This window comes from Urocitellus parryii, chromosome 6 (assembly GCF_045843805.1).
Source record: "Urocitellus parryii isolate mUroPar1 chromosome 6, mUroPar1.hap1, whole genome shotgun sequence".
Lineage (NCBI taxonomy): Eukaryota > Metazoa > Chordata > Mammalia > Rodentia > Sciuridae > Urocitellus > Urocitellus parryii.
This window is the reverse complement of record NC_135536.1, coordinates 87,659,287-87,685,492: the sequence shown is the minus strand read 5'-3', so window position 1 is coordinate 87,685,492 and position 26,206 is coordinate 87,659,287. Positions and strand designations below refer to the sequence as shown.

General features: G+C 35.6%; 1 protein-coding gene across 1 annotated transcript in view; it reads right to left on the bottom strand.

The window, feature by feature from the left end:
* Window positions 1-26,206, bottom strand: part of Bub1b (BUB1 mitotic checkpoint serine/threonine kinase B) — a 62,107-nt gene that overhangs the window by 24,178 nt on the left and 11,723 nt on the right. Inside the window, exons 5-12 of the mRNA XM_026391860.2 lie at window positions 24,606-24,802; window positions 18,743-18,912; window positions 16,940-17,154; window positions 16,671-16,762; window positions 6,407-6,636; window positions 1,930-2,042; window positions 759-874; window positions 62-111 (exon numbers count right to left, since the gene is read on the bottom strand). Coding sequence (XP_026247645.2) covers window positions 62-111; window positions 759-874; window positions 1,930-2,042; window positions 6,407-6,636; window positions 16,671-16,762; window positions 16,940-17,154; window positions 18,743-18,912; window positions 24,606-24,802 — 1,183 coding nt within the window. The remainder of the gene's footprint in view (window positions 1-61; window positions 112-758; window positions 875-1,929; window positions 2,043-6,406; window positions 6,637-16,670; window positions 16,763-16,939; window positions 17,155-18,742; window positions 18,913-24,605; window positions 24,803-26,206) is intronic.

Sequence of the window (26,206 nt, the reverse complement as noted above, 5' to 3'; positions counted from 1 at the left end):
TTTGTTATATAATCCATTTGGTATCAACAACATCTTCATGAGGCTGTCAAATATAACTCACCTTTAGAGTGAAGCTGTTCTTGACAAATGCTTTCTGCAAGTGAAGTTTCCCTATGAAAAAAATTTGTTTTAAAAAGTGTTCAGTACCCACAGTAAGAATTATTTAATTTTTTAATTGTCTAAGAGGCTTTTTCATTAAATATAATCCTCTTCACTATAAGATAAAAAAATTACTTCTGCTACTCTCAATCCCAATTCTCTTGAAGAAGTCATTAGAAATGTTATGGAAATATACTTGATTATAGGTGTTAAATTATACTAATAGTTAAGTAGATCACAATTGGTAAGCTATGATTTTTATAAAACAAACACAAAAATAAAGCACAAGAAGAGTGTTAGCAGTAATTCTCTTGTTGGTTGAAAAGAGTGATTAAAAAAAATTATTTGTTTCTATAAGAAAAATGTATTTTTTATGGAAACAAGTTAGTACCAATCATCCCTCAGTGTCATAGCTTATGCTGAGACAGAAACTTAGATACATCATGATCCAAAGCTATTAGTTAAGGAGACTTAAAGTCACTAGAGAATGTCAAAGGTTGGTTCCAATCCTCCCTTAAGGATTAGATGTGTAGCTCAGTTGTAGATTCTTTGCTTAGCATGTGTGAGGCCTGGGTTAACAAAAAAAGGAAAAAGAAAAAAAAAAAGAATTTTAAAAAGCTCTTCTATAAGCACTATCCCTTTTACCAATATGGTCTTACCTAGGACAAGAGTTTCGAGGACAAACAGAACTGCATAGAGCCATTCTGGGTATCTCCTGAAACCGGGAAGCAATTTTCAATTCAGCTTCCTTCTTTGTAGTTATCTTCTCTTCTTGCTATTTGTATAAAAATAAACAAAATAAGTAACTCTCTCAACCAGAAAATGATCTATTTTCTCAAGCTCTAGTCCAACATTACATACTCTTACCCTAGATATCCACTAACCATATGAAAAGTATGTATCACAAAAGTTCTTTCCAATAATTCATGTTTTTAGAATAAACTTGTATTGTTGTACTCAATTGAGCAATTCCAAGAATACACTAAATTTGTTAACCCCATCCTAATGGAACATAACTGGAATAAAAAGCTAAAAATCAAAATTAATGAAATAATTTATCATATAACAAATAAGTCACATCACTTATTTCATATGTCATAAATCCCATTTGAAATCACCTGGTTTAATTACTTTCCTGCTCAACTTTGCTGCTACTAATCACTAAGAAACCACTAAAAACTGAGGGGCAGTAGGGAGAACTTAGAAACCTTCTGCACTTCTGTACTGTTTAGATTATTTCAGGATAAACATGTAGCTCGGTGGTAGAGTACTTTGTCTAGAATGTCCTAGGGTCTGGGTCTAATCCCTAGCACTTTTGGGGAAAAAAGGCTAAATTTATTTCAAAAAGCATTAGTTTTGTGTATTTTAAAAAAAAGGATATTGTGCTGGGGTTGTAGCTCAGCGATAGAGTGCTTGCCTAGCATGTGCAAGGCCCTGGGTTCGATCCTCAGCACCACATAAAAATAATAAAATAAAGGTATCGTTTTCAACTACAACTAAAAAATAAATATTAAAAAAAAAAAGGTGGTGGGGGTGGGGTTGTGGCTCAGTGGCAGAGCACTTGCCCAGTATCTGTGAAGTACTGGGTTCAATCCTCAGAATCACATATAAATAAATAAAAAATAAAAGTACATCAACAGCTAAAAAGTATTAAAAAAAAAAAAAAAAGAGGGCTAGGGCTGAGGCTCAGTGGTTGAGTGCTCACCTAGCATGCATGAGGCACTGGGTTCGATCCTTAGCACCACATAAAAACGAAAATAATATGTCCACCTAAAACCAAAAATACATACATAAATAAATAAATATATATATTTTTAAAAAGGATATTACCTGATCACCTGCTCTTTCTTGCTGAGTAGTTTGGATTTCTTTTAGCTTTTTCTCCATCTCTTCAATCTGTTTCTGCATTTGTGCTCTCGTCTCTGCACTGGTCAACAGCTCTACTACAAACAGTGAAGTTGGCTGAGGCATTACTCCTTGTAACAATTTATTCTATCAAAAACTACCTTTGGGGTGCATGTCCTCGACACACATTAATACAGATGAAAATGATATAAGTGGATTACTTAATTTATATAGCAAATAATAGATAAATGCTTAAAGTACAACTTGAAAACTTAGGTTTTGGTGGTAAATAATACAAAGTTCTTGGTTATGTGATACTAACATTCAAATTTGAGATAAACACACAAATGAAAACAAGCTTCAGTAACTTAGCAAGGCAATACGCAACTTAGCAAGACCCTGCCTCAAAATAAAAAGAAACTACGATGTGTGTTTGAGTAAAGGGATGAAGGTCAGTGACTATTTAAGACCTGTGATCAAGAAAGATCATTCTGACAAAATGACATGATAAAGCTAAAACTTTTTTTCTTCCTTTGGTACTGGGGATGGAACACAGGGGTACTTTACCACTAAGCCATATTCCCAGACCTTTTTATTTTCCATTTTGAGTCAGGGTCTTACTAAATTGCTGAGGCTGGCCTCAAAATTTCAATCTTCCTGCCTCAGCCTCCCAAGTCAATAGGATTACAGGCATGTGCCACTGCCCCCAGTGAAAAAGCTAGAATATTTAAAAGGAGAAAATGGTCTGTAAGTAGCCATGACAAGAAAGAACAATCTTAGCCAGGCACAGTGGCGCATGCCTGTAATTCCAGTGGCTTAGGAGGCTGAGGCAGGCGGATTGCGAGTTCAAAGCCAGCCTCAGCAAAAGAGAGGTGCTAAGCAACTCAGAGAGACCCTGTCTCTAAATAAAATACAAAAAAGGGCTGGGGATGTGGCTCAGTGGTTGAGTGCCCCAAGTTCAATCCCCAGTACCAAATTAAAAAGAAAAAAAGGAAAAAGAAAAAAAGAACAATTTTTCTAAGCCCTGGCTGTAGTTACATTTCTCATATGCCTCTATTACAGTAAATAGCCAACAAGTCTTGGATGTCAGTCCTATTTCAAAAGTAACAAGAATTCGTATTCAAAGGCATGAGGTTTTTATAAGGGAATGCACTATATACCCACTTGGGAAAATACAAATTCAAGAACTAGATTCAGAGACGAGCTAAGGAAGTAGATTTTAAAAAACCTTTTATCTATTCAAATCTAACTTATTATAAGCATAATACCACCATGTTTTAGCTAACTAAGAAATATACTTTCACCTTACTTCTGTATACCTGATATGAATTAGATATTTCCATTAAGATAAACCCAGTTTTATTTAGATACTGATTTCTTTCTCTAGTTCATATTTAGCTACCCTCCTACCCTATTTCTTTGTTGGAATGGGTTTGTTTTTTTTTTCTTTTTTCTTTTAAGGTTCTATGGATCAAGTCCAGGGCATCACAATTCCCAAGCAAGCTCTCTCTACCACTGAGCTACAAATCTAGCTCTATTCCTATATATATATATTTGTAGATGGGCACAATAACTTTGTTTTTATGTGGTGCTGAGGATGAAACCCAGTGCCTCACAGTAATAGGCAAGTGCTCTACCATTGAGCTACAACCTCAGCCCCTCTGTTTCTATTTTTAAAAAACCTTACTCAGCTAGCTCCTTATTTTGCAATCATCTCCCCTTCCTTCCTAGACACATTTTTCAGTACTTCAACCAGAGCACCTTTGTGAATCTTGGAAATGCACTAGGAAATGTAATAAATGAAGGTAATTCCAAGCATACTAAGTCTCCTTCATAGCATTTTGTATCTAACTCGTTACCTGAAACTCAGAAAGATTTTTTCCTCAAGTTATAGAAGTGATAGGCTAGGGGCAATGGCACTCGTCTGTAATTCCAGCAGGTCGGAAGGCCAAAGCAGGAGGACTGCAAATTCAAAGCCAGCCTCAGCAACTTAGCAAGGCCCTAAATAACTCGGGGAAATGCTGTCTCAAAATAAAAAAAATAAAAAGGGATGGGGATGTGGTTCAGTGATTGTGTGCCCCTGGTTCAATCCTTTATACCGACCACCCCCCCACACGGCCAAAAATCTATATGGATGACATTTATTCTTGGGCCTCCCCCAACCTCCTTTTCTATATCCTTCTTATTCTCCCTCATGTCCTCATGTTCTATTCTGCCTATCTTTTTTTCTTTTCCTTTTTTTTGGGGGGGTTAGAGTGGGGTGAAGAAATGCACCCTAGGGATTGAACCCAGACCATTCTGCTCTATATCTTGCTTCTAAATACTATAGGTACCAGAATAGGAAGTGCTTTCCATTTCCAAGAAATTCCCACTTTCTCAATTTATAATAAAGATTCCTTCAATTTAGAAAGAAAATATCTTTAAGAGATAATAAAAATAACTATTGTAAGTGACTGAGGTAAGACAAAATTGTTAAATAAGTCCTTGGAGAAGGAGGTAAAAGACCACTGTAATGAAAACTATAGAACATTGAAGAAAAAAACTGAAGAAGGACTCAGAAGATGAAAAGACCTCCCAGACATTAAGAATGTAAAAATGACCATACTGCCAAAAGTAATACATATTTAAAGCAATTCCCATCAAAATATCAATGACATTCTTCACAGAACTAGGAAAAACAGATCTAAAATTCATTTGGAAAAATAAAAGACCCAGAATAGCCAAAGCAATTCTAAGCCACCCCCAACAACAATAAAAAAACACAAGTGCTGGAGGCATCACACTACCAGACTTCAAATTACACTACAGAGCTATAGTAACAAAAACTGCATGTTACTGACATGAAAAATTGACACATAGATCAATGGTACAGAAAAGATGACACAGAAATAAACCTAGGAATTAAACCAGAAAGGTATGCTACTTCTAGAAGAAAATGTAGGGCCAACACTCCAGTATACAGGCACAGGCACTGTCTTTTTCTACAGGACCCCTAAAACTGAGGAATTAATGCCAAAAGTGAATAAATGGTATGTCATCAAATTTAAAAAAGTTTCTGCACAGCACAGGAAATAATTAGGAATGTAAAGAGAAAATGTACAGAATGGGAGAAAATCTTTGCTAGCTACTCTCTGACAGAAGATTAATATCCAGAATATATAAACTTCACACTAAAAAAAAAAAAAAAAAAAAAAAAACCCAAAACAAAAAACAAATAATGGGCAAATGAACTAAACAGACACTTCTCAAAAGAAATATACATATGGCCAACAAATATATGAAAAAAAAAATGTTGACCATCATTAGCAATTAGGGAAATGCAAATCAAAACTACACTGAGACTTCATCTCACATCATTCAGAGTGGCATTCATTAAGAATACAAATAATAAATACTGAAGATGATGAAGGAAAAAAGGAACACTTTTACACCATTGGTGGGATTGTAAATTAGTACAACTACTATGGAAATCAGTATGGAGGTTCCTCAAAAGACTAGGCATGGAACCACCATATGACCCAGTTATACTATTCCTCAGTATTTATCATAAAGAATTTAAATCATCATATTATAGTGACACATGCATACCCAGATTTATAGTAGCCCAGTTCACAATAGCCAAACTATGGTATCAGTCTACGTGCCCATCAATGGATGAATGGATAAAGATAATGTGGTATATATCCACAATGGAGTTTTATTCAGCCATAAAGAAAAATACAATTATGTCATTTGCAGGAAAATGGATGGAATTAGAGACCATTATGTTAAGCAAAGTAACTCAGAAGGTGTAAGGACATGTTTTATCTCATGTGCCAAAGCTACAGAAGAAAAAGAAAAAGAAACATGGGGGTGGATCTCATGCAAATCAAAGGAAAATTAATAGAGGAAAGGAAATAAGGATGGGAGACAGGGAAAGGGAAAGTGTTGGGAAGTGATATTGGCTAAATTATATTGCTATATTGTGTGTCTGTATGAATATGTAACAACAAATACCATTGTTATGTACAACTATAATATACCAATTAAAATATGTAGAAAAAAATTTTAAGAAACGTTTTAGCAGAGTTAAAGGAAAACAAAACAAAACAAAAAAGTCCTTGGAGTATCAAGGGTACAGTGAAATATTTCAGGACGCATTAAGAAAAGTACTTAATGGAAATGCAAGACACGCACATGTGTGCATGTCAGGGATCATAGCTGATTTTATTGTAGAATATGAATTGTTCCTGCATTCAGAGCTTCTTCTCCTTTATTCCTGAGCACAGACTCAGTTTTCTCCATTGTGTTTTTGTGACAGGCAGCAATGGAAGTGGAGCACACATAAAGAGAGAAACTATACAACCACAGAAATAGCACATAAAGCTATAAAGTGGACAATTTTCCTCAGATTTAATAAATTAGTTCAACTCTCCTACAAATAAATTACTTTCACAAGTTTAAATTAGTTCAACACACACACCTTCCCTCTGCTCTTTCAATTTTTTCCGAAAAACTTCAGCTCGAATTTCTTCAAAGGAGAATTCCTCGACTCCTGCATAAATCTTCTCCTTACAATACATCATCTTCTCTTTCTTTTCCTCAGACTCTTGCTGATGGCTTTGAACTCTTTGCAGAAGATCTCTTTCTTCCTTTCCAGGCTTTCTGGTGCTTAGAATGTGGTTTATACTGGGTTCAATTTTACATGGTGTCCTAAAGAAGCAAAATAATTTAATTACTCAAAGTAAAAATAAATTATAAGTTCTAATTTTAATATGTTAATCACAAGAAATAATAAGATTGAGAAAGGAGGCTGAAAACAACTTATAAAAATTATTATTAATTATGTTCTGAGCCTGGGATACATATAGCTCAGTGGTAGAACATCTGCTTAGCATGTGTAAGGTGCTGGGTTCAATCCCTAACACCAGGAAAAAATTAAAATTATGTTTTGAGAACTAATTCAGCTATGAGGAAGGAAATTAGTAGTAGAGTTAGGGTGATCAAGCAGCTTATATTGCTTATAGGTAAAAATAAAATTTAATACCACATGTTATTCAAACCTGGTAGATATAAAGAAGCTAATCTCTGCAATGTAGTTATTTTTCACAGTTTCACATCCAAAAGAATTAGAATTACAGATACAGCATTAGGGAACTGATGATATAAAATTCAAGGTTTTCAGCTGAGGGAGAAGAATGAAAATGGCAGGATAGGTTTGAATAAAATGAAATATAATTACACCTCATTCAGGTTAGCAGACAGATGCTCTCAACCCTGGGCATGGATACTTCCCCCCCCCCCCAAACAACTAAAGATATCTGGTCCTTCCTAGAATCAGTGAATTCCCTAGCAATTAGGGAAATGCAAATCAAAACTACACTGAGACTTCATCTCACATCACAGTAAGTGTGAAACATATTAGTGATAGAGTTTGAGCATCTACAAGTTTTAAGAGCTTCTCCAAAAAATTTGTACAACCTGATAAAGAACTTTTATGAAAAACTCAAACTAATACCACATTTCCACTTGGGAGGATCACAAATCCAAGGACAGACTGGGCAACTTAGCAAGAACTTGTATAAAAATAAAAACAAAATTTTGAAAAAGCTGGGGGTGTAATTCAGTGGTAGAATGTTTACAGAGCATGCATGCATTATGCCCAGGGTTCAATTCCCAACACTGCAAAAAAAAAAAAAAAAAGCCAGAATGCTTTCTCTGTCAGATCACAAACAAGACCAGGATGTTCATTCTTGCTACTTGATCATTGTTCTGGAATTTCTAACTAAGGCAATTAGGCAAGAAAAATAAAAGGAGTTTAGATAAGAAAGTAAGAACAAAACTACACTTGCAGACGACATGATCTTATACACAGAAAATCCTAAGGATCCACTAAAAATCAATTGTAGGGCTGGGGTTGTGGCTCAGTGGCAGAGCACTTGACTAGCATGTGTGAGGCACTGGGTTCATTTCTCAGCACTACATATAAATAAACGAATAAAAGTCCATACATCTAAAATAAAATAAAATAAAATAAATAAAGATATAGTGTCCATCTACAATAACAAAAAACTTTTTTAAAAATCAATTGTGTTGCTGGGTGTGATGGGGCACACCTCTAGTTTCAGTTTTTCAGCTATTAGGAAAGCTGAGGCAGGAAGATTGCTTGAGCTTAGGAGTTTAAGTCCAGCCCCTGGGCAATGTAGCAAGACCACATCTCTACCTCTATATACACCAAAAAAATTAAACACCATCAGTATTTTATATACTTGCAATAAACCATCTAAAAATGAAATTAATAATTCTATTTACAACTTCATAGAATAAAACTTCAGAATTTAAAGAAGTGTGAACAGACATTTCACCAAAAAAAAAAAAAAACCCAGAAATGGCAAATAGCATGTGAAAAGTTGCTTAACATAATAAATCAGGGAATTGCAAATTAAAACTTTAATGAGATATCACTACACACCTATTAGAATAGCTAAAATAAAAAAATATTCACAAAACTAAATGCTGTCAGGATATAAATGTCATTTATTACTAGTATAAACGCAAAATTATACATTTTCCACTTTCACTTTGGAATAGTGAAAGTGAAATTGGCACTATTTCTAACAAAGCTAAAGTTAGTTGACTTATACAATATAACTAAATGAATTGAAAAGTTATGTTGTACACAAAAACTTGCACATGAATGTTTTTAGCAACCTATTCATAATTTCTAAAACTTAGAAGCAACCAAGATGTCCTCTAGTAGATGAATGAATAAACAAACTGCAGTACATTCATACAATGAAATATCATTCAGCACTAAAAAGAAATGAGCTGTTGAGCCACAGAATGACACCAAGGAGCCTTAAATTAATATTGTTAAGTGAAAGAAGCCAGTCTGAAAAGGGCAAATATTATATGATTCTATTTATGAGACTTTCTGGAAAAGGCAAAAAAACAGAGGCCAGCTAAGGAAGTGGATATTAAAAGATCTTTCATCTACTCAAATCCAACCTATTATAAGCATAATACCACCATGTTTTAGCTAACTAAGAATACACTTTCACCTTACTTCTGTATACCTGGTATGAACAAGATATTTCCATTAAGATAAACCCAGTTTTATTTAGATACTGATTTCTTTCTCTAGTTCATATTTAGCTACCCTCCTACCCTATTTCTTTGTTGGAATTTTTTTTTTTTTTAAGGTTCTATGGATCAAGTCCAGGATATCACAATTCCCAACCAAGCTTTCTCTACCACTGAGCTACAAATCTAGCTCTATTCTTTATATATATATATAATATTATATATTATATATATGTAGTTGTAGATGGGCACAATAACTTTGTTTTTTGTGGTGCTGAGGATCAAACCCAGTGCCTCACAGTGCTAGGCAAGTGCTCTACCACCGAGCTACAATAAAAAAATCAGTACTTCACATTGATTAAGGGGAGAGATGAAGATGGAGCACAAGAAATTCTGATTACAATGAAATAATTTTGTATACACTACAATAATTGATACGTGACATTATGCATGTGTCAAAACTCAGTAAGTGTGAAATATATTAGAATGAATCTTAATGTAAGCAAATCCACTGGAGTCAATAATTAAAACAAATATATGACACTAATGCAGGATGTTAATAAGAGGGAAAACTGTAAAGAATTGAGTGGGGATGAGTACGTGAGAACTCTGGTACTTTCTACTCAATTTTTCTATAAAATTAAAACCACTATAAAAAATAAAGTCTATTGGTGGTGCATGCCTATAATCCCAGTGACTCAGGAGGCCAAGGCAGGAGGATCATAAGTTTGAGGACACCCTCAGCAACTTAGTGTGGCCTGAGCAATTTACTGAGACCCCATCTCAAAATAAAAAATTTAAAAGGCTGGGGATGTGGCTCAATGGTTAAGCACTCCTGGGTTCAATCCCCAGCATCAAAAACATTTTTTAAAAAAACAGTTTAGAAATAAACCCATACATTATAGCTGATTTTCAGCAAGGAAACCAAGACCATTCAATGAAGAAGAAGCCAGGAACGGCCACACAGGCCTATAATCCTAGCAGCTTGGGATGCTGAGAAGGAAGAATCACGAGTTCAAAGCCACCTCAGGAACTTAGAGAGGTCCTAAGGACTTAGTGAGACCCTGTCTCAAAATAAAAAATAAGAAAAGGGCTGGGAATGTGGCTCAGTGATTAAGCAATCCTGGGTTCAACCCCTGGCACCAAAATTAATAAAAATAAAAAACTTTGGGGCTTCAAAAGATAAAAGAAAATGGAAAATCAACAATGAAGAGACAAATAACCCAATTAAAAAAATAGCCAAAGAACTTAAATACACATTTCTCCAATGAAGATACACAAATTTTGCCATAAAAAGAGGCTCAACACAATTTGTCATTATACAAATGCAACTCAAAACCATACTGAGATAACACTTCACACCCACTAAGATGACAATAACCAAAGAGACAGATAACAAATATTGGCAAGAATGTAGAGAAATTGAAGTGCCCATATATTATGGGACTGTGGAAATGTAAAATCCTGCAGCCTGTTTGGAAAACAGTGACAACTGCTCAAAATGTTAAAAATGCAGTTACCATATTACCCTGGAATTCCTTTTCTAGGTAATAATTCCTTTTCATTTCTACCCAAGAGTAATGAAAATATGGCCACACAATGATATACACACAAGTATTCACAACAACATTATTTTCTTTTTTCTTTCCTTGCCTTTCTTTTTTTCCTATTTGGTACTGGGGATTAAATCCAGGGGTATACACTGAGATACATCCCTGACCCTTTTAATTTTGAAACAAATCTCACTAAGCTGGTCAGAGCCTCAATAAATTACTGACCTCAAACTTGGAATCTTTCTGCCTCAGCCTTCTGAGTTGCTGGGATTACAGGTGTGTGACACGACACACAGCTTTATCATTATTCTTAACAGCCAAATGTGAAAACAACTCAAACGTCCATTAAACTAATGATTGGATAAAAATATTATATATCCATACAATAGAATATTGCTTAGCAATAAAAATGAAGTTTTGATACATGTCACAACATGGCTGAACCTTAAAAACATTAATTACACTGAATGAAAAAAGCTAATTACAAAAGATCACATATCTTACGATTCAATGTATATAAAATGTCCAGAATTGGCAAATCTATAGACATAGAAAACAGATTAGTGGTTGTTGGGGCTGAGAATGGAATGCCTAGGGTGGTGGTGAAGAATGGGGAATAGGAATTTTTTTTGAAGTGATAAAAATGCTCTAAAATGGATTGTAGAAAGAGCTGCACAACTATGAATACACTAAAAGTCACAGGACTGCATACTTTCAAAGGGTAAATTGTATGGTAGATAAATTATATCTCAAGCCATTTTTAAAAATGTTTTTAGGGGCTGGGGTCATGGCTCAGTGGTAGAGTGTTCACCTAGCAAACAAGAGGCACTGGGTTCAAACCTCAGCACCATATAAAAATGAAATAAAGATATTTTGTCCACCTACAACTAAAAAAAAAAGTTTTTAAAAATAAACTTTAAAAGTAATAGTAAATATATAAAGTTGCAAGTCAATGATATAGAGGTATAGGGGTAGAGGGAAAATAAAAAAGAAGAAAAAGGCCATTAAAAAGGAGAGATGGGGCTGGGGATGTGGCTCAAGCGGTAGCGCGCTCGCCTGGTATGCGTGCGACCCGGGTTCGATCCTCAGCACCACATACCAACAAAGATGTTGTGTCCTCCAAGAACTAAAAAATAAATACTAAAATTCTTTCTCTCTCTCTCTCTCCTCTCTCACTCTCTCTTTAAAAAAAAAAAAAGGAGAGATGGTTGGGCTGGGATTGTGGCTCAGTGGTAAAGTGCTCGCCTAGCACAGGCGGGTCCCGGGTTCGATTCTCAGCACCACATAAAAATAAAGGCATTGTGTTGTGTCCATCTACCAAAAAAAAAAAAAAAAAAAAAAAAAAAGGTGAGATGGTTGGGCATTATGGCACAGGCCCATAATCCCAGCTACTCAAGAAACTGAGGTAGGAGGATCACAGTCTAAGGCCAGCCTGGGTAACAGGGTCTGAGTGAGACCCTGTCTCAAAACAAAAATAAAGAGAAAAAGCACTGGGGATATAGTTCAGTAGTAGAGCGCTTGACTAGCATTCAAGAGGCTGTGGGTCCAATCCCCAGCACAGGGGAAAAACAAAACAAAACCAAACCCCCAAAGGCGATATGGGGGCTTAGGCATAAATCAGTGGTAGAATGCTTGCCTATCATCAGTGAGACCCTGTGTTTGATTCCCAGAACCAAAAAGAAAAAAAAAAAAGGCAAGATAAAGTAACTAGATATTTACAGAGGTCCTATTTATTATTTTGTAGTCACACAATTTTGGTAATCTTTGTTCCTTTTCTGTTATATCACATAGTCTTTTCACAAGATTAAAAAACAAAGGAGTTGGAGGATTAGCTCTTTGGTAGAATCTGTACTTAGCATGTGCAAGGCCCTTTAACCCCCAGCCCTGAAGAACAAAAAAAGAATAAATTAAATACTAATTATTAAAATAAAGTATAAGCCAGGTATGGTGGCTCACACCTGTAATCCCAGCACTCCAGAGGTTGAAGCAGGAGGACTATCAAGTTCAAAGCCAGCCTCAGTAACTATAGAGACCCTGTCTCTAAATAAAATATAAAAAAGGTCTGGAGATGTGGCTCAGTAGCTAAGCACCCCTGGGCTCAATCACCAGTACCAAAAAAAAATTTTTTTTAAATAACTTAAAGAATAAAAACTTAAAGGAGTAGGGAATCAGACTAGAAGCTTTATGTAGGATACAGAATATTGAAAAGAATATGTAGTTCTAAAGAACAGGCAGTCAGGAAACATGAATTCTAGACTTGGATCTGCCACTATATTAACTGTGGTCAAAAAATTGATTTTATATAATATTGTAGCAAAAACCCCACAACACTTTTCTGTTTCATAACAACTTCTTACATAAGTGGTTTATGTTTCCAAAACTGAAACAGGTATACAAAAAGAATTAATTATATAAATTTTAAAGTTATCCAGAAAACTTTTCAACATTTGGATTTGGTTTAAATCAAATTGTATTCTATATTTTTCAATTCATACAATAAAAATTTAAGGGGAATAATAGTCAAGAAAAGTCAATTTCCTAAATGCAATGTAGTATCCTGGATTGATACCAGAAACAGGAAAAGGACGTAACTGGAAAAAAAAATATTGAGATCTGAAGACTTTTCTGGAGTTTAGGTGATAATATTATACCAATGTCAATTTCTTAGTTCTAACAAACCATGGCTTTGTAAAATGTTAATAGAAAGGAAAATTAGATGAAGGGGATACAGAAATTTTCTGCATTATCTTTGCTCCTTTCTGTAAATCTAAAATCATTCCAAAAGTTAAAAGTTTATTAAAAGAAAAAATTTGTAATCCCAGAGGCTTGGGAGGCTGAGGCAGGAGGACTACCAGCCTCAGCAATTTACAAGGTTCTAAGCAACTTAGAAAAACTCTTCTCAAAAAAAAAAAAAAAAAAAAAAGGAAGAAAAAAGTCAACAGGAGATATTTAAACTTAATTTTAAATAAAATTAAGGAAATAAAACAGATATTGGTATTTAAGTAATTCTTGCAATTAAATGATCTCTAGAACTGAATTATATTTCCAGTAGTACTGTTTTGTAACTTCATACATCCAACCATTCAATAAACATTAGATGAAAGGAAATGCTTCACAAGAATTTTCTTGAAGGGTATAACATCTAGAATTTTGAGAGAGAGAGAGAGAATTTTTTTTTTAATATTTATTTTTCAGTTCTCGGCAGACACAACATCTTTGTTTGTATGTGGTGCTGAGGATCAAACCCAGACTGCACTCATGCATGCCAGGCAAGCGCTACCACTTGAGCCACATCCCCAGCCCAAGGGTATAACATCTAAACACAGTCCTAGGAGGAAAAAGAATTAGCCACAGGGGAGAGGGGTATGGTGGCCTTGTACATGCTAATTGTAAAACAATTCTACAAGTCAGGAGTGTACAGTCTAGTGTGACCACTTATAGGAGGGGAAAAGTGGAGATGTTAGCAGAGATTAAATCATGAAGGGTTTTGTAAATGAAGTTTTTATAATTTTTAGAAGTATGAATTGAAAAATAACTTAAAACAAGATTTGAATTTGGTTTGGAACAAAGTTCTCTGACTAGCATTAAAATTTATTATATAATGTCAACTCATTTTTGAATAGCTATTTCAGTTTAGAAAACATAAAAACCACTGATATATTAAGTTATTATCAAACAAAACTATTGTGGGTTTTTTGTTTATAATTATATAATGAATGCTGATTTGGGGTTTCATTCCAAAAGTTATGGGGAGCTAGTAAGAGATTCTGATCAGGGAAACAACATGATCAAATACACACTATAGAACTTTAACAGCATAGAGAGAATGGGTAGAGAGGAATAAGACAAAGATTGGGATTTTAGTTACTGCTATGATTTGGATAAGTGTCTCCCCAAAACTCATGTGTTAAAAGTTTGGTCCTGGGTACATGGCACTGTTGAGAGGTGGCAGAATCTTTAGGAGATGGGGCTTAGTGGGAAATTTTCAGTTCATCAGGAGTGTGCCTTTGAAGGGGATAATGGGATCCCAGTTCCTTCCTCTCTAGCCATGAGGTGAAAAATATGCTATGCCACTCTCTTACACCATAACGTGCTGACTTGCAACAGGCCCAAAGCACCAGGGCCTATCAGTTATGGGCAGAAACTTGAGCTAAAATAAAACTGAGCTAAAATAAACCTTTTCTTTTTATAAGCTGATTGTCTCCATGTATGGTATAGTGTTAGAAAGCTAACTGATATAGTTAAATTGCAGAAATCCCAGCAAAGAATGATAAGGACTTAAGGACTCAAAACTCACAAAGAAGATTGCTAAATTTGAATGCAGAAGAATTAAAATTAGTTGGGCATGGTGGTTCAGGCCTGTAATTACAGAGTCTTGGGAGGCTGAGGCAGGAGGATTGCAAGAGGTCAGCCTTAGCAACTTAGGGAGACCCTCAGTAACTCAGCAAAACCCTGTTTCAAAACGGCTGGGGATGTGGCTCAGTGGTTAACTGCCCCGGATTTAATCCTCAGTGTGTCTCTCTCTCTTTCTCTCACACACACACACATACACACACACACACACACACACACACACACACACACACTTACTTACTTACTTAAAGATAAATGGGCATGATGGTATACATCTGTAATCCCAGCTACTTGGGAGGCTGAGGCAGGAGGATCAAAAATTCAGGCTAATCTGGTGCAAGAACCTATCTCAAAATACATTTCAAAAAAAGGGCCGGGGCTGTGGCTCAGTGATAGGGCGCTTGCCTAGCATGCATAAGGCACTGAGTTTGATCCCCAGCACCACATAAAAATAAATAAATAAAAAAGGTATTGTGTCCATCTACAATTAAAAAATATATATTAAAAAAAGGGGGGGCTGTATGCAGCTCAGTGGCAAAATGGTTGACTAGTATGCACAAGAACCTGAGTGTGATCCCCAGCACCACACACACACACACACAAACCACACACACACACACACACACACACACAACCTAGTGAAAAAGAAAAAAAGAAAAGCCATGTAGTTAGGTCCAATAAGACACCAAAGAAAAAGAATTTAAATAAAGTTTAACATTTTCTATACCATTATTAACTTTGACATTGTTGGGAAAACATATAACGGTAGCAGCACCCCAGAGAAAAACCCCAGCATGGCGTCTAACGACCCTCTTTCTCCTCTTTGTTTCTTTCACTGGCGCAAAACGTTCCCGCCGGCGCCAATGTTCAAACCCTGCTGGTGGGAAGCCTTAGCCCCAATTAGAATTAACTTCTTGGGCTCCGGAACTGACATCTGGAAGAGCTTGCCAATAAACGAGCGACCTGTTATCTGCGACATCTCCTTAGACCTATATAAACACACAGCCTTTTGTAATAAAGCGGAAACCTCTTTGGTGATCTGTGTCATGTGGTGCGGGGTCTTCCAGTCTTACAGACATAATTCATGTCTCTACAAAGTAACTTAAAACATTAGAAAAATTAAACATCCAAAAATGTATGTCATCAATTTCTATAAAGGCTCACATGAATTTCTTAAAAAGTTTCCTGTATCATGACTCTTCATTAGGCAGAATATGAGTCAAAACTTATTTCTGCATTTCTATGTTACCTAGTATGAAATGGCAATTATAAATTAGTTATAAGGAACCTTTTACACAGAATTGAACCTAGCATTAGGATTCAACAATGCTAAGTATTGGACTAGATCTTAGACTGACTTGATTATATCCACCACCTATCATGTTTCTTCTTACAAAAGAAATGATAAGGGTTGGGAAGAAGGGAAAAAAATATATGCAGAAGGAAAAAGCAGGATAAAAAGTACAATTACCACAATTTCCAATTACAATCAATAACAAATAATATCTCACTAAAATAACAGTGATTACCCTCATTATAACAATGTAAACAAACTAACCTGATGTTTATACCCTAATAAAAATATTACTAAGAGTTTTTTAGCCCTAATATATTCAAGGTAGTATAAACAAAAGGTATACACAAAACTTTGACTATTTTCATTTTCACAAAGAAAATGCTGAGGATTTGAACTAGGATAGGTGTCTCTGCCCACTCTTAATCATTTCCACTTCAAAGTATCTTGGAAACCAAACTCACATAACTGGCTGTTGTGCAGTCTCTTCCACATATGGAGTAAAACTGGGAACAACAGGGGGTACAGTTGTCACAGAAGCTATATTGCCATGAGGCTGGAGATAAAAAAAAAAAAAAAACTAAAATTACCATACATTTTACATTCTGCCAAAAAAATATGCAGATTCTACTTAAATATTCAAGAGGAATTAAGAGATGCTAAAAATATTCCTCTATTCTAAACCTGAAGTCTATGTTATGTTAGCATATACATTTGATCTATGAGTCCTTACCCTGTATTCCAAGGGCCTGTCTGTGTTCCAAGGGCCTGCATGTAGTTCATTCTCTTTAGCTCTGGGGACAGGTGGTGCCATCCATGGCTGGATCATAGGCTTAAACAACTCTGCTCTAGAAGCCTGATCAGCATTTTCATCAAAAACAGTAATTCTACAATTATTTTGCATCTGCTGAGGAACTGGAGTTTGGAATCCTCTGTTCTGGCTTGGAGCTAGGTGAAAAACAGAAAAACTTCACAAGGAATCTTTAAATATCAGCTTAGCTACAAGATAAGGTATACCTATTCTTTCCCAAATCAAGGAAAATACTCTACACTATCATAGAATCAAAAGAAGATTTTTTTTTTTTTAAAGTAATTATTTTAGCCAGGTGCAGTGACATAAGTCTATTATCCCAACAATTTTGGAGGCTGAGTCAGGAGGTATTGTAAATTCAAGGCCAATCTGGGAAACTTAGCAAGACCCTATCTCAAAATAAAACTTTAAAAAAGGGCTAGGATTACTGTATCTCAGTAATAAAGTACCCCTGGGTTCAATCCCAGGGGTGACTGAACCCAAGGGTGCTTAGAAACTGAGCCATATCCCCAATCCTTTTTATGTTTTGAGACAAAGTCTGAGTTGCTGCTGGAAGCCTTCGCTAAGTTGCTAAGGCTAGATCTGAACTTGCAATCCTCCTGTCTCAGCCTCCCAGGTAGGTGGTATTACAGGTGTTCGCCACCATGTCTGGCTAAAAAATCAATTATTTTAAGAAACCTTAATAAATTAAATTAGTAACAGTTTTATCCACTGTTTTTGTTACTTATCATTGCCCTATTTTCTCCTCCTTCCTACAACTTCTAATCTTTTATTTATAGTACAAAAAAAAAAAAAAAAAAAGAAAGAAAGAAATTCTACATTTTCCTGAGGCATCATTTTAACACTGTCTAGTTTTCAAAAACTATTCCTGGTACTCCAAAAGAAAACTATTCCAATTCTTCATTTTTCAGCTCTCCATTTTCTCTCAGTAATAATCAGCCAAGATTTACTAGAGGACACAAATGCAGCTCATTTATTTGAGATTGCTATTGTAAGACTAGTTATTACTTTAAGCTTCACCATGATCATCCCCCCCCCCCCAATGTTTTTTTATTGGCACATTATATTTCACCATAATCTGACGAAATATATTTTGGCACTACACATGCTCTATATCCTAATTCTAGGATCTCTGACCAACATCCTGATTATTAATAAAGTAATATCAGGAATGGGATTAAGGACCAAATAATAGTCTGGCCTACATATTTAACTATTTTAAATTTGGTTTATGAAAGCTTACTTTCAGTACTTTCTGGTCAATTTTGCTGTGACTTTTAAAACTGCTCTAAAAAAGTCATTGTTGATTAAAAAGAAAAAAAAACTTGCTGATCATCTTGGGTATATAAAAAGTATTCAATTTTGGCCTAAAAGTCTAAAAAGAAAGGATTCTTAATGATGTAAATATCATTCTCTGAAGTTTCGGTGCACGTAGGCTTTACTTTGACAACGTTTGCTATATTACTACTTCTTTCAACTAATAACTCTTACTCAGAAAATGATGCTCTGTAAATATCAGGACTTTATTAATTAATACACAAAAATGCTTCTATTTATTTATTGAACATTATAATATTAGCTCTCCTTTGACTTCCTTGTATTTGCTACCTCGTACTCAGAAAAACTAGGACAATGTGCATGTATATAATTATGCATTATCTTCTTACTTAATTTACCTACCACAAGAGACTAAAGGTTTTCCAAAATAACATTTAACAAACTTACCCTTGAGAGCACCTCCTACACGGTTGATTGGAGCTCTTGCTGTCTTTTTCCCTTTGCTTTTGAGTTCAGCTAGTGTACTTCGTTGTGGTACTGAAGGTCCCAAAACTTCCTCCTCCTCTTCTTTCTCAAGTGCTAAAAGAGTTTGTCGTGATACTCGAGCTTGGAATTGCCTAAAGTAAGAGAAATTATCTTTTAGTAGATGTAACCACTATCCTCTAGACTCAAAATTTCTAATTTGCTAAAACAAACAAAGGAAAAGAACAGAATATGGGGTAAGAAATATAGAAATACTCCAAACAAATTCCTAGAGTTTGGAGTCCTCTGTTCTGGCTTGGAGCTAGGAGAAAAACAGAAAAATTTCACATGGAATCTTTAATTATCAGCTTAGCTACAAGATAAAGTACGCCTATTCTTTCCCAAATCAAGGAAAATACTCCACTATCACAGAATCAAAAGAAGATTTTTTAAAAATCTACTCCAAACTCTTAGGAATAAAGAGAAGTCCCTTGAGATCAAAGGATCACTTGGCTAGAATGATTTAGGTCCTTTAAAAGTCCATGTTTTTTTGAAATCCTAGTGACTTGGGAGGCTGAAGCAGGAGGATCAAGAGTTCAAAGTCAGCCTCAGCAACTTAGCAAGGCCCTCAGCAACTCAGCGAGAACTGTTTCTAAATAAAATACAAAAAAGGGCTGGGGATGTGGTCAAGTGTCCCTGGTATGCGGGCGGGGGGGAACTCCACAAAAAAGTCCACGTTTGATCCAGGTGTGGTGGCAATCACTTGTAATTTCAGCTGCTCAAGAGGCTAAAGCAAGAGGATTAAAAGGGCCAGGCCAGGCAACTTAGCAAAATCCTGTCTTAACATAAAAAGAGGTAGAGAATATAGTTCAGTGGTAGAGCACTTGCCTAGTATGTGCAAGGACCTGGGTTCAGTCCCCAGCACTGTGAAAATTAGTAAAAAAAAAAATTAAAAATTCTAAGTTTGATCAATTAAAAATACTCTGAAAATCATCATTATAGGTTGATCAGGATCAGAATAGGGTGACTAAGACAAATAAAAGTCATAAAGTTTCCCATCAAATTTTTATTATAACTTTTTTTTTGTGTGTGTGGTGCTGGGGATTGAATCCAGGGCCTTGTGCATGTGAGGCAAGCACTCTACCAACTGAGCTATATTCCCAGCCCTATTATAACAATTTTAAAAATTTACTTTACTAAAGCTGGTAGAAGTTTGAAAACTAAATATCCTGTGCTGCTGCCATTTAAGTATTATCAGAAAGGTAAACGAACAAATATAAAGAAGAACTTGCAAGTGCTGACTGGGATGAAATAAGGTCACTATAGCCTCTCTCTTTCACACTGATTAGGATGAAAACTCTAGACAACACAGAAAAAGAGCAACTAACTGAGGATTCCAAAAAGTAAACAAAAGCAAGTAATTATGGAAAGGAGTTTAAAACTTAAATAATTTAAGCAGAGTTTTTTCCCGTTTTGTTTTCTTCCATTTTCTCTTATGGTTTAGAACTGTCGCAATGATGGTGTAGGAAGAAGAGTGAGAAAAAGGGAGTCTGAGGACCAAAAAGCACAGGAAAAATTCTGAAGAGGAATAAGCAAAAGAAGGGGATCTCCTAACTCAGTACACGAATTGGTACAAGCCCTGGGCTCACACTACGAATGCACAGAAAATGCTCTGAGAACTGAACTATAATATAAACCACTACCCACTAGTCCCTGAGCATTACAGTAACCCCTGAGCAGGACATGGGATAGAACAAAAACACCCTAACAAATGTCTTGAAAACTGAACTGACATCTCAACCACCACTGACATAAAGTGAGAAAGAACTTTTGAAACCTGAAGTTTGGTTTTCTACTAAAACAAAAACAAAAATTCTCCAGAGAATATCAATCAACAGGACTCATAACACAGTATCAGAATAAATGTCAGGGACACAATCCATAATTATGTGACACATGAAGAACCAGAAAATTGTGGCCAGTTCTCAAAGGAAAAGACAAATAGTAACCAACATGGAGATGACCCACATGTTGGGTGTTTTCAGAAATTTTAAAGCAGTATTACAGCTATGCTCCATGAGATAAAGGTTGAACATTTGAAATAAATGAAAACACAAAATTTTTAAAACAGAAACTATAAAAGAACAGGATGTGGTGGCACATGACAGTAATTCCAACTACTCAAGAGGCTGAGAAGATCACAAGTTTGAGGCAAACTTTGGCAATTTAGTGAGGTCCTGTTTCAGGCTGGGGATATAACTCAGTTGTAGAGCACCCTGGATTCAATCCCCAATATTGCAAAAATTAAAACAAAGGTAATAAAAAGACTGATACTCAGAAGAGGCAAGAGGATTGCAAGTTGGAGGGCATCCCAGATAATTTAGTGGAAACCCTGTGTCTCAAAACTTTTAAAAATATAAAAAGGGCTGGTGGTGTAGCTCAGTGACAGAGCAATTGCCTGGCAAGGGGATGGAATGTAGCTTGGTGGTAGAGCTATTGCCTAGCATGTATGAAGCCCTCGATTCAATCCCCAGTACTGATGGGGTGGTGTGTGTGTAAAATCAAAATTTTTGTAACAGAAATTCAAAAAGAAGAAGAAGAAAAGTATTTTTTAAAATAATGGCCGAGCCAGGGACAGTGATGCAACCCAGTAGTTTGGGAGACTGAGGCAAGAAGATCTCAAGTTCAAACCAGCCTCAGCAACTAAGCAAGACCCTAAGCAACTTAGCAAGACCTTTTCAAAATAAAATAAAAAGGGTTAGGGGTGGCTCAGTAGTTAAGCATCCCTGAGTTCAATCCCTGGTACATAAAAAAATAGATAAATTGTTTTAAATTAAAAATAAAAATATGTGGCTCCATGGTTCTATCCCCAGTACCAAAATAAATAAATAAATAAATAAATAAATAAATAGTAGTAACAGACAAAAGGTCAATAAAGTAAATTAAAATTAAATACTAATATTCAAATAATCCAAAAGAAGTAGGAAACAATCTATAGAGGAAACAAACAACAAAATGAATAAGAAAATGGTAGACCTAAATCCAATACTATTCATAATTCTATTAAATGGTCTAAACATACCAAAAAAACAGACATATTTTGAGATAAGGAAAAAACAAGACTCGACTATTTGCTCTACAGAAGAAACCCATTTAAAACATAAAGACACAAATAAAAGGAAAGCCATTTAAAAACCTGTGGCACAAATATTCATAGAAGCATTATTTCATAATATCCGAAAAGTAGAAACAACCCAAATGCCCACTAATGGATACACAAAATGTAGTACATCCATAAAATAAAATATCACTCAGAAATCAAAAGAAATTAATTAATACATGCCACAACTATGTTAATCTATGATGATCCTTGAAAATATGCTAAATAAAAGCCAGTTGCTAAAGACTATGTATTACAGGATTCCATTTATGTGAAATGTCTAGAACAGACAAATCCATAGACAAAGAGCAGATTAGCAGTTATCTAGAACTTAGGAGACTAGGAATGGGGAATGACTATTAAGGATTGGGTATTAAGAATATTCTAGGGCTGAGGGTTATAGCTCAGGGTTGAACATTGCCAAGCATGAGGAAGGCCCTGGGTTTGAGCCCTAGCACCCCCGGCCACACAGAGAAAAGTTCTAAAAATCTAGTTGTGGCTGCACAACTCTAAAGCTTTCGAAAAACTAGAAAGAAAAATATATATCATGCAAACAAAAAGAAAGGTGGAATGGCTTTGTTTTTTTATTTTGGTTTTGGAGATTTGAGTCCATGGCCTTATACAGCTAAGCACAATACCACTGAGTTACACCCAGCTTTGGAATGGCTGTAATAAATACCAGACCAAGTAGACTTCAGAATAAAGGAGTACAATCAGGGATAAAGGCATCATTATATAATGGAAAAAGGGCCAATTCTAAATGTGTGTGTACTTAACAATATAACTTCACATTATATTAAGCAGAGTTAATAGGACTGAAAGAAGAAAAAAGGCAAAAATCACAATTAAAGTCCTCCCAGGCCAGGAGCATGCTGGTCATCACAGGGATTGGGAGGCTCAGGTAGGAGGATCACAAGTTCCAGGCCAGTGTCAGCAATTTAGTAAGGTTCTAAGCAATTTAGCAAGACCAGGTCTCAAAAAGTAAAAAGGGCTGGGGATGTGGCTCAGTGGTAAAGCACCCAGGGGTTCAATCCCCAATACCAAAAAAAAAAAAAAAAAAAAAAAAAAAAAACCAACAACAATAAAAACTCCTCCCTGTAATTGTTAGAACAAGTAAAGAGAAAAATCAGCAAAGATACAAAAGGTCAGATCAGATCACCAATCAACTTGACTTAAATAACATTTACAAAACAAACATTTTTTTGAATGTATATGTAACATTCCCCAAGATAGAACATATCCTAGATGATGAAATAAACCATAACAAATCTATTTTTTTTATTTTTTATTTTTTTTATTGGTTGTTCAAAAGATTAAAAAGCTCATGATATATCATCTTTCATATATTTGACTCAATTGGGTTATGAACTCCCATTTTTTACCCCAAATACAAATTGCAGAATCACATCGGTTACACACTCTCATTTTTACATAATGGCATATTAGTGACTTGTATTCTGCTACCTTTCCTATCCTCTACTATCCCCCCTCCCCTTCCCTCCCCTCTTCCCTCTCTACCTCCTCTGCTGTTGTTCAATTCTCTCCCTTGTTTCCCTCCCCCTTTCCCCTCACAACCTCTTATATGTAATTTTGTGTAACATTGAGGGTCTCCTACCATTTCCATATGCTTTCCCTTCTCTCCCCCTTTCTCTCCCCCCACTAGTCTTTGTTTAATGTTAATCTTTTCCTCATGCTCTTCCTCCCTGTTCTGTTCTTAGTTGCTCTCTTTATATCAAAGAAGACATTTGGCATTTGTTTTTTAAGGATTGGCTAGCTTTGCTTAGCATAATCTGCTCTAATGCCATCCATTTCCCTGCAAATTCTATGATTTTGTCATTTTTTAGTGCTGCGTAATACTCCATTGTGTATAGATGCCATTGTTTTTATCCATTCATCTATTGAAGGGCATCTAGGTTGGTTCCACAGTCTAGCTATTGTGAATTGTGCAGCTATGATCATTGATGTGGCAGTATCCCTATAGTACACTCTTTTAAGATCCTCAGGGAATAGTCCGAGAAGGGCGATAGCTGGGTCAAATGGTGGATCCATTCCCAGCTTTCCCAGGAATCTCCATACTGCTTTCCAAATTGGCCTTACCAATTTGCAGTCCCCATCAGCAGTGTACAAGTGTACCCTTTTCCCCACATCCTCGCCAACACTTACTGTTGTTTGACTTCATAATGGCTGCCAATCTTACTGGAGTGAGATGGTATCTTAGGGTGGTTTTGATTTGCATTTCTCTGACTGCTAGAGATGGTGAGCATTTTTTCATGTACTTGTTGATTGATTGTATGTCCTCCTCTGAGAAGTGTCTGTTCAGGTCCTTGGCCCATTTGTTGATTGGGTTATTTGTTATCTTATTGTCTAATTTTTTGAGTTCTTTGTATACTCTGGATATTAGGGCTCTATCTGAAGTGTGAGGGGTAAAAATTTGTTCCCAGGATGTAGGCTCTCTATTTACCTCTCTTAATTGTGTGACAGTTAAATGTATATTCATTTGTGAAAACTCATAAAACCATATACCAAAGAATGGATTTTACTGTAAAAAAAAAATGTCTAAAAAAATGAATAGTAGCTAAGTAAATTTAACTTGCCAATACATCAGGGAGCATTTTATTCAGAAGCAAAAAGACCATTTATTTCTTAATTTAAAAAAGAGTTAAGACAAGCTGCAGAAAAGCACTTTACCTATGTTGGGACTGCAATCTTTCTAGTGGTTCAGCCTTCCGTTGAATCCCTTCCTGGAATATTGCATCTGCTTTCTTAAAGTTTTCTCTAGCTTCATATTCTTCAGCCCATGAAATGTAGAACTGAGCAAGCGAAATGCCAATCCCTTGGTTGTGCAAATAACTATACACATCCAAAGGCTCATTGCATAAATGCCCCTGAAACAAATTAAAAGTGTTAACAGTTAACCAATTTCTTCCATTTATGCCTATTACGTGCCAAACACTGAAAATACTATGTGAATTCCCGCATTGAAGAAATACATTTACTACAATATAAATTTGGTAAGGACCATACTTGAAGGCCCCAAAAGAGAAAAAGGAAAGAAATTAATTTGTAAGAAAAAGGAATGGGGAGGAAAGACTTTAAGAAGCAGTGATATTTAGGCTGGGCATGGTGATTCAGGAAGCCGAGGCAGCTTAGTGAGACCCTGTCTCAAAATAAAAAATTAAAAGGAGGGCTGGGGTTGTGGCTCAGTGGTAGAGCACTTGCCTTGCACACATGAGGCACTGGGTTCGATCCTCAGCACCACATAAAAATTAAAAAATAAAGATATTATATCCATCTACAAATAAAAAATATATATTAAAAAATAAAATAAAAATGACATGGAATATGGCTCAGTGGTAAAGCATATCTAGGTTCAATCCCCAATACAAAAAAAGAAAGACTGTGCTGGGGTTTTGGCTCAGCAGGAGAGTGCTTGCCTAGCAAGTGTGAGGCCCTGGGTTTGATCCTCAGCACCACATAAAAATAAATAAATTAAAATAAATGTATTCAACTACAACTAAAAAATAAATATTAAAAAAAAGACCAAAAGCTTATAAGCAAAGGAATGAATGATTTGGTCAAATCTGCATTTAAGAAGGTACTTTATGTCAGGTTAGGTGGCCCACACCTATCATCCAAGTTACTTGAGAGGCTGACGCATGAGGATACCAAGTTCCAGACCAGTACGGGCAACTTAGACTATCTCAAAATAAAATAACAAAGTCTAGGGATGCAGCTCTGTGGCGGAGCACTTGCCTAGTGAAGTCCTGGATTCAAATTCAGTACCACCAAAAGGAAAAAAAAAAACATAACTTTGTACATGCAGATACAATTCTAGTAGCAAAGAAGAAAAATAAAAACTCCAACATTTTTATATTTCATTTTAACATAATCATTTTATAGTTTTGATCATAATAAAATCTTATTTCAAAAATAAATTTAAAAAAATAAAATCTTAAAAAAAAAAAATCTTATTTCATTCCACTAACACTGTACCATTCTTTTTTTTGTGGGGGATGGGGATTGAACTCAGAGACACTTGACCACTGAGCCACATCCCCAGCCCTATTTTGTATTTGATTTAGAGACAGGGTCTTAGCACTGTTGCTTAGCACCTCACAGTTGCTGAGGCTGGCTTTTAACTCATGATTCTCCTGTATCATCCTCCCAAACCACTAGGATTACAGGCATGCACCATTGTGCCCAGTCATTCTTTTTTTTTTTTTAAATCTCAACTTTTTTGGCAATAAGTTCAATATCACTTAACATAAACAATATTTACAATAGCAAAT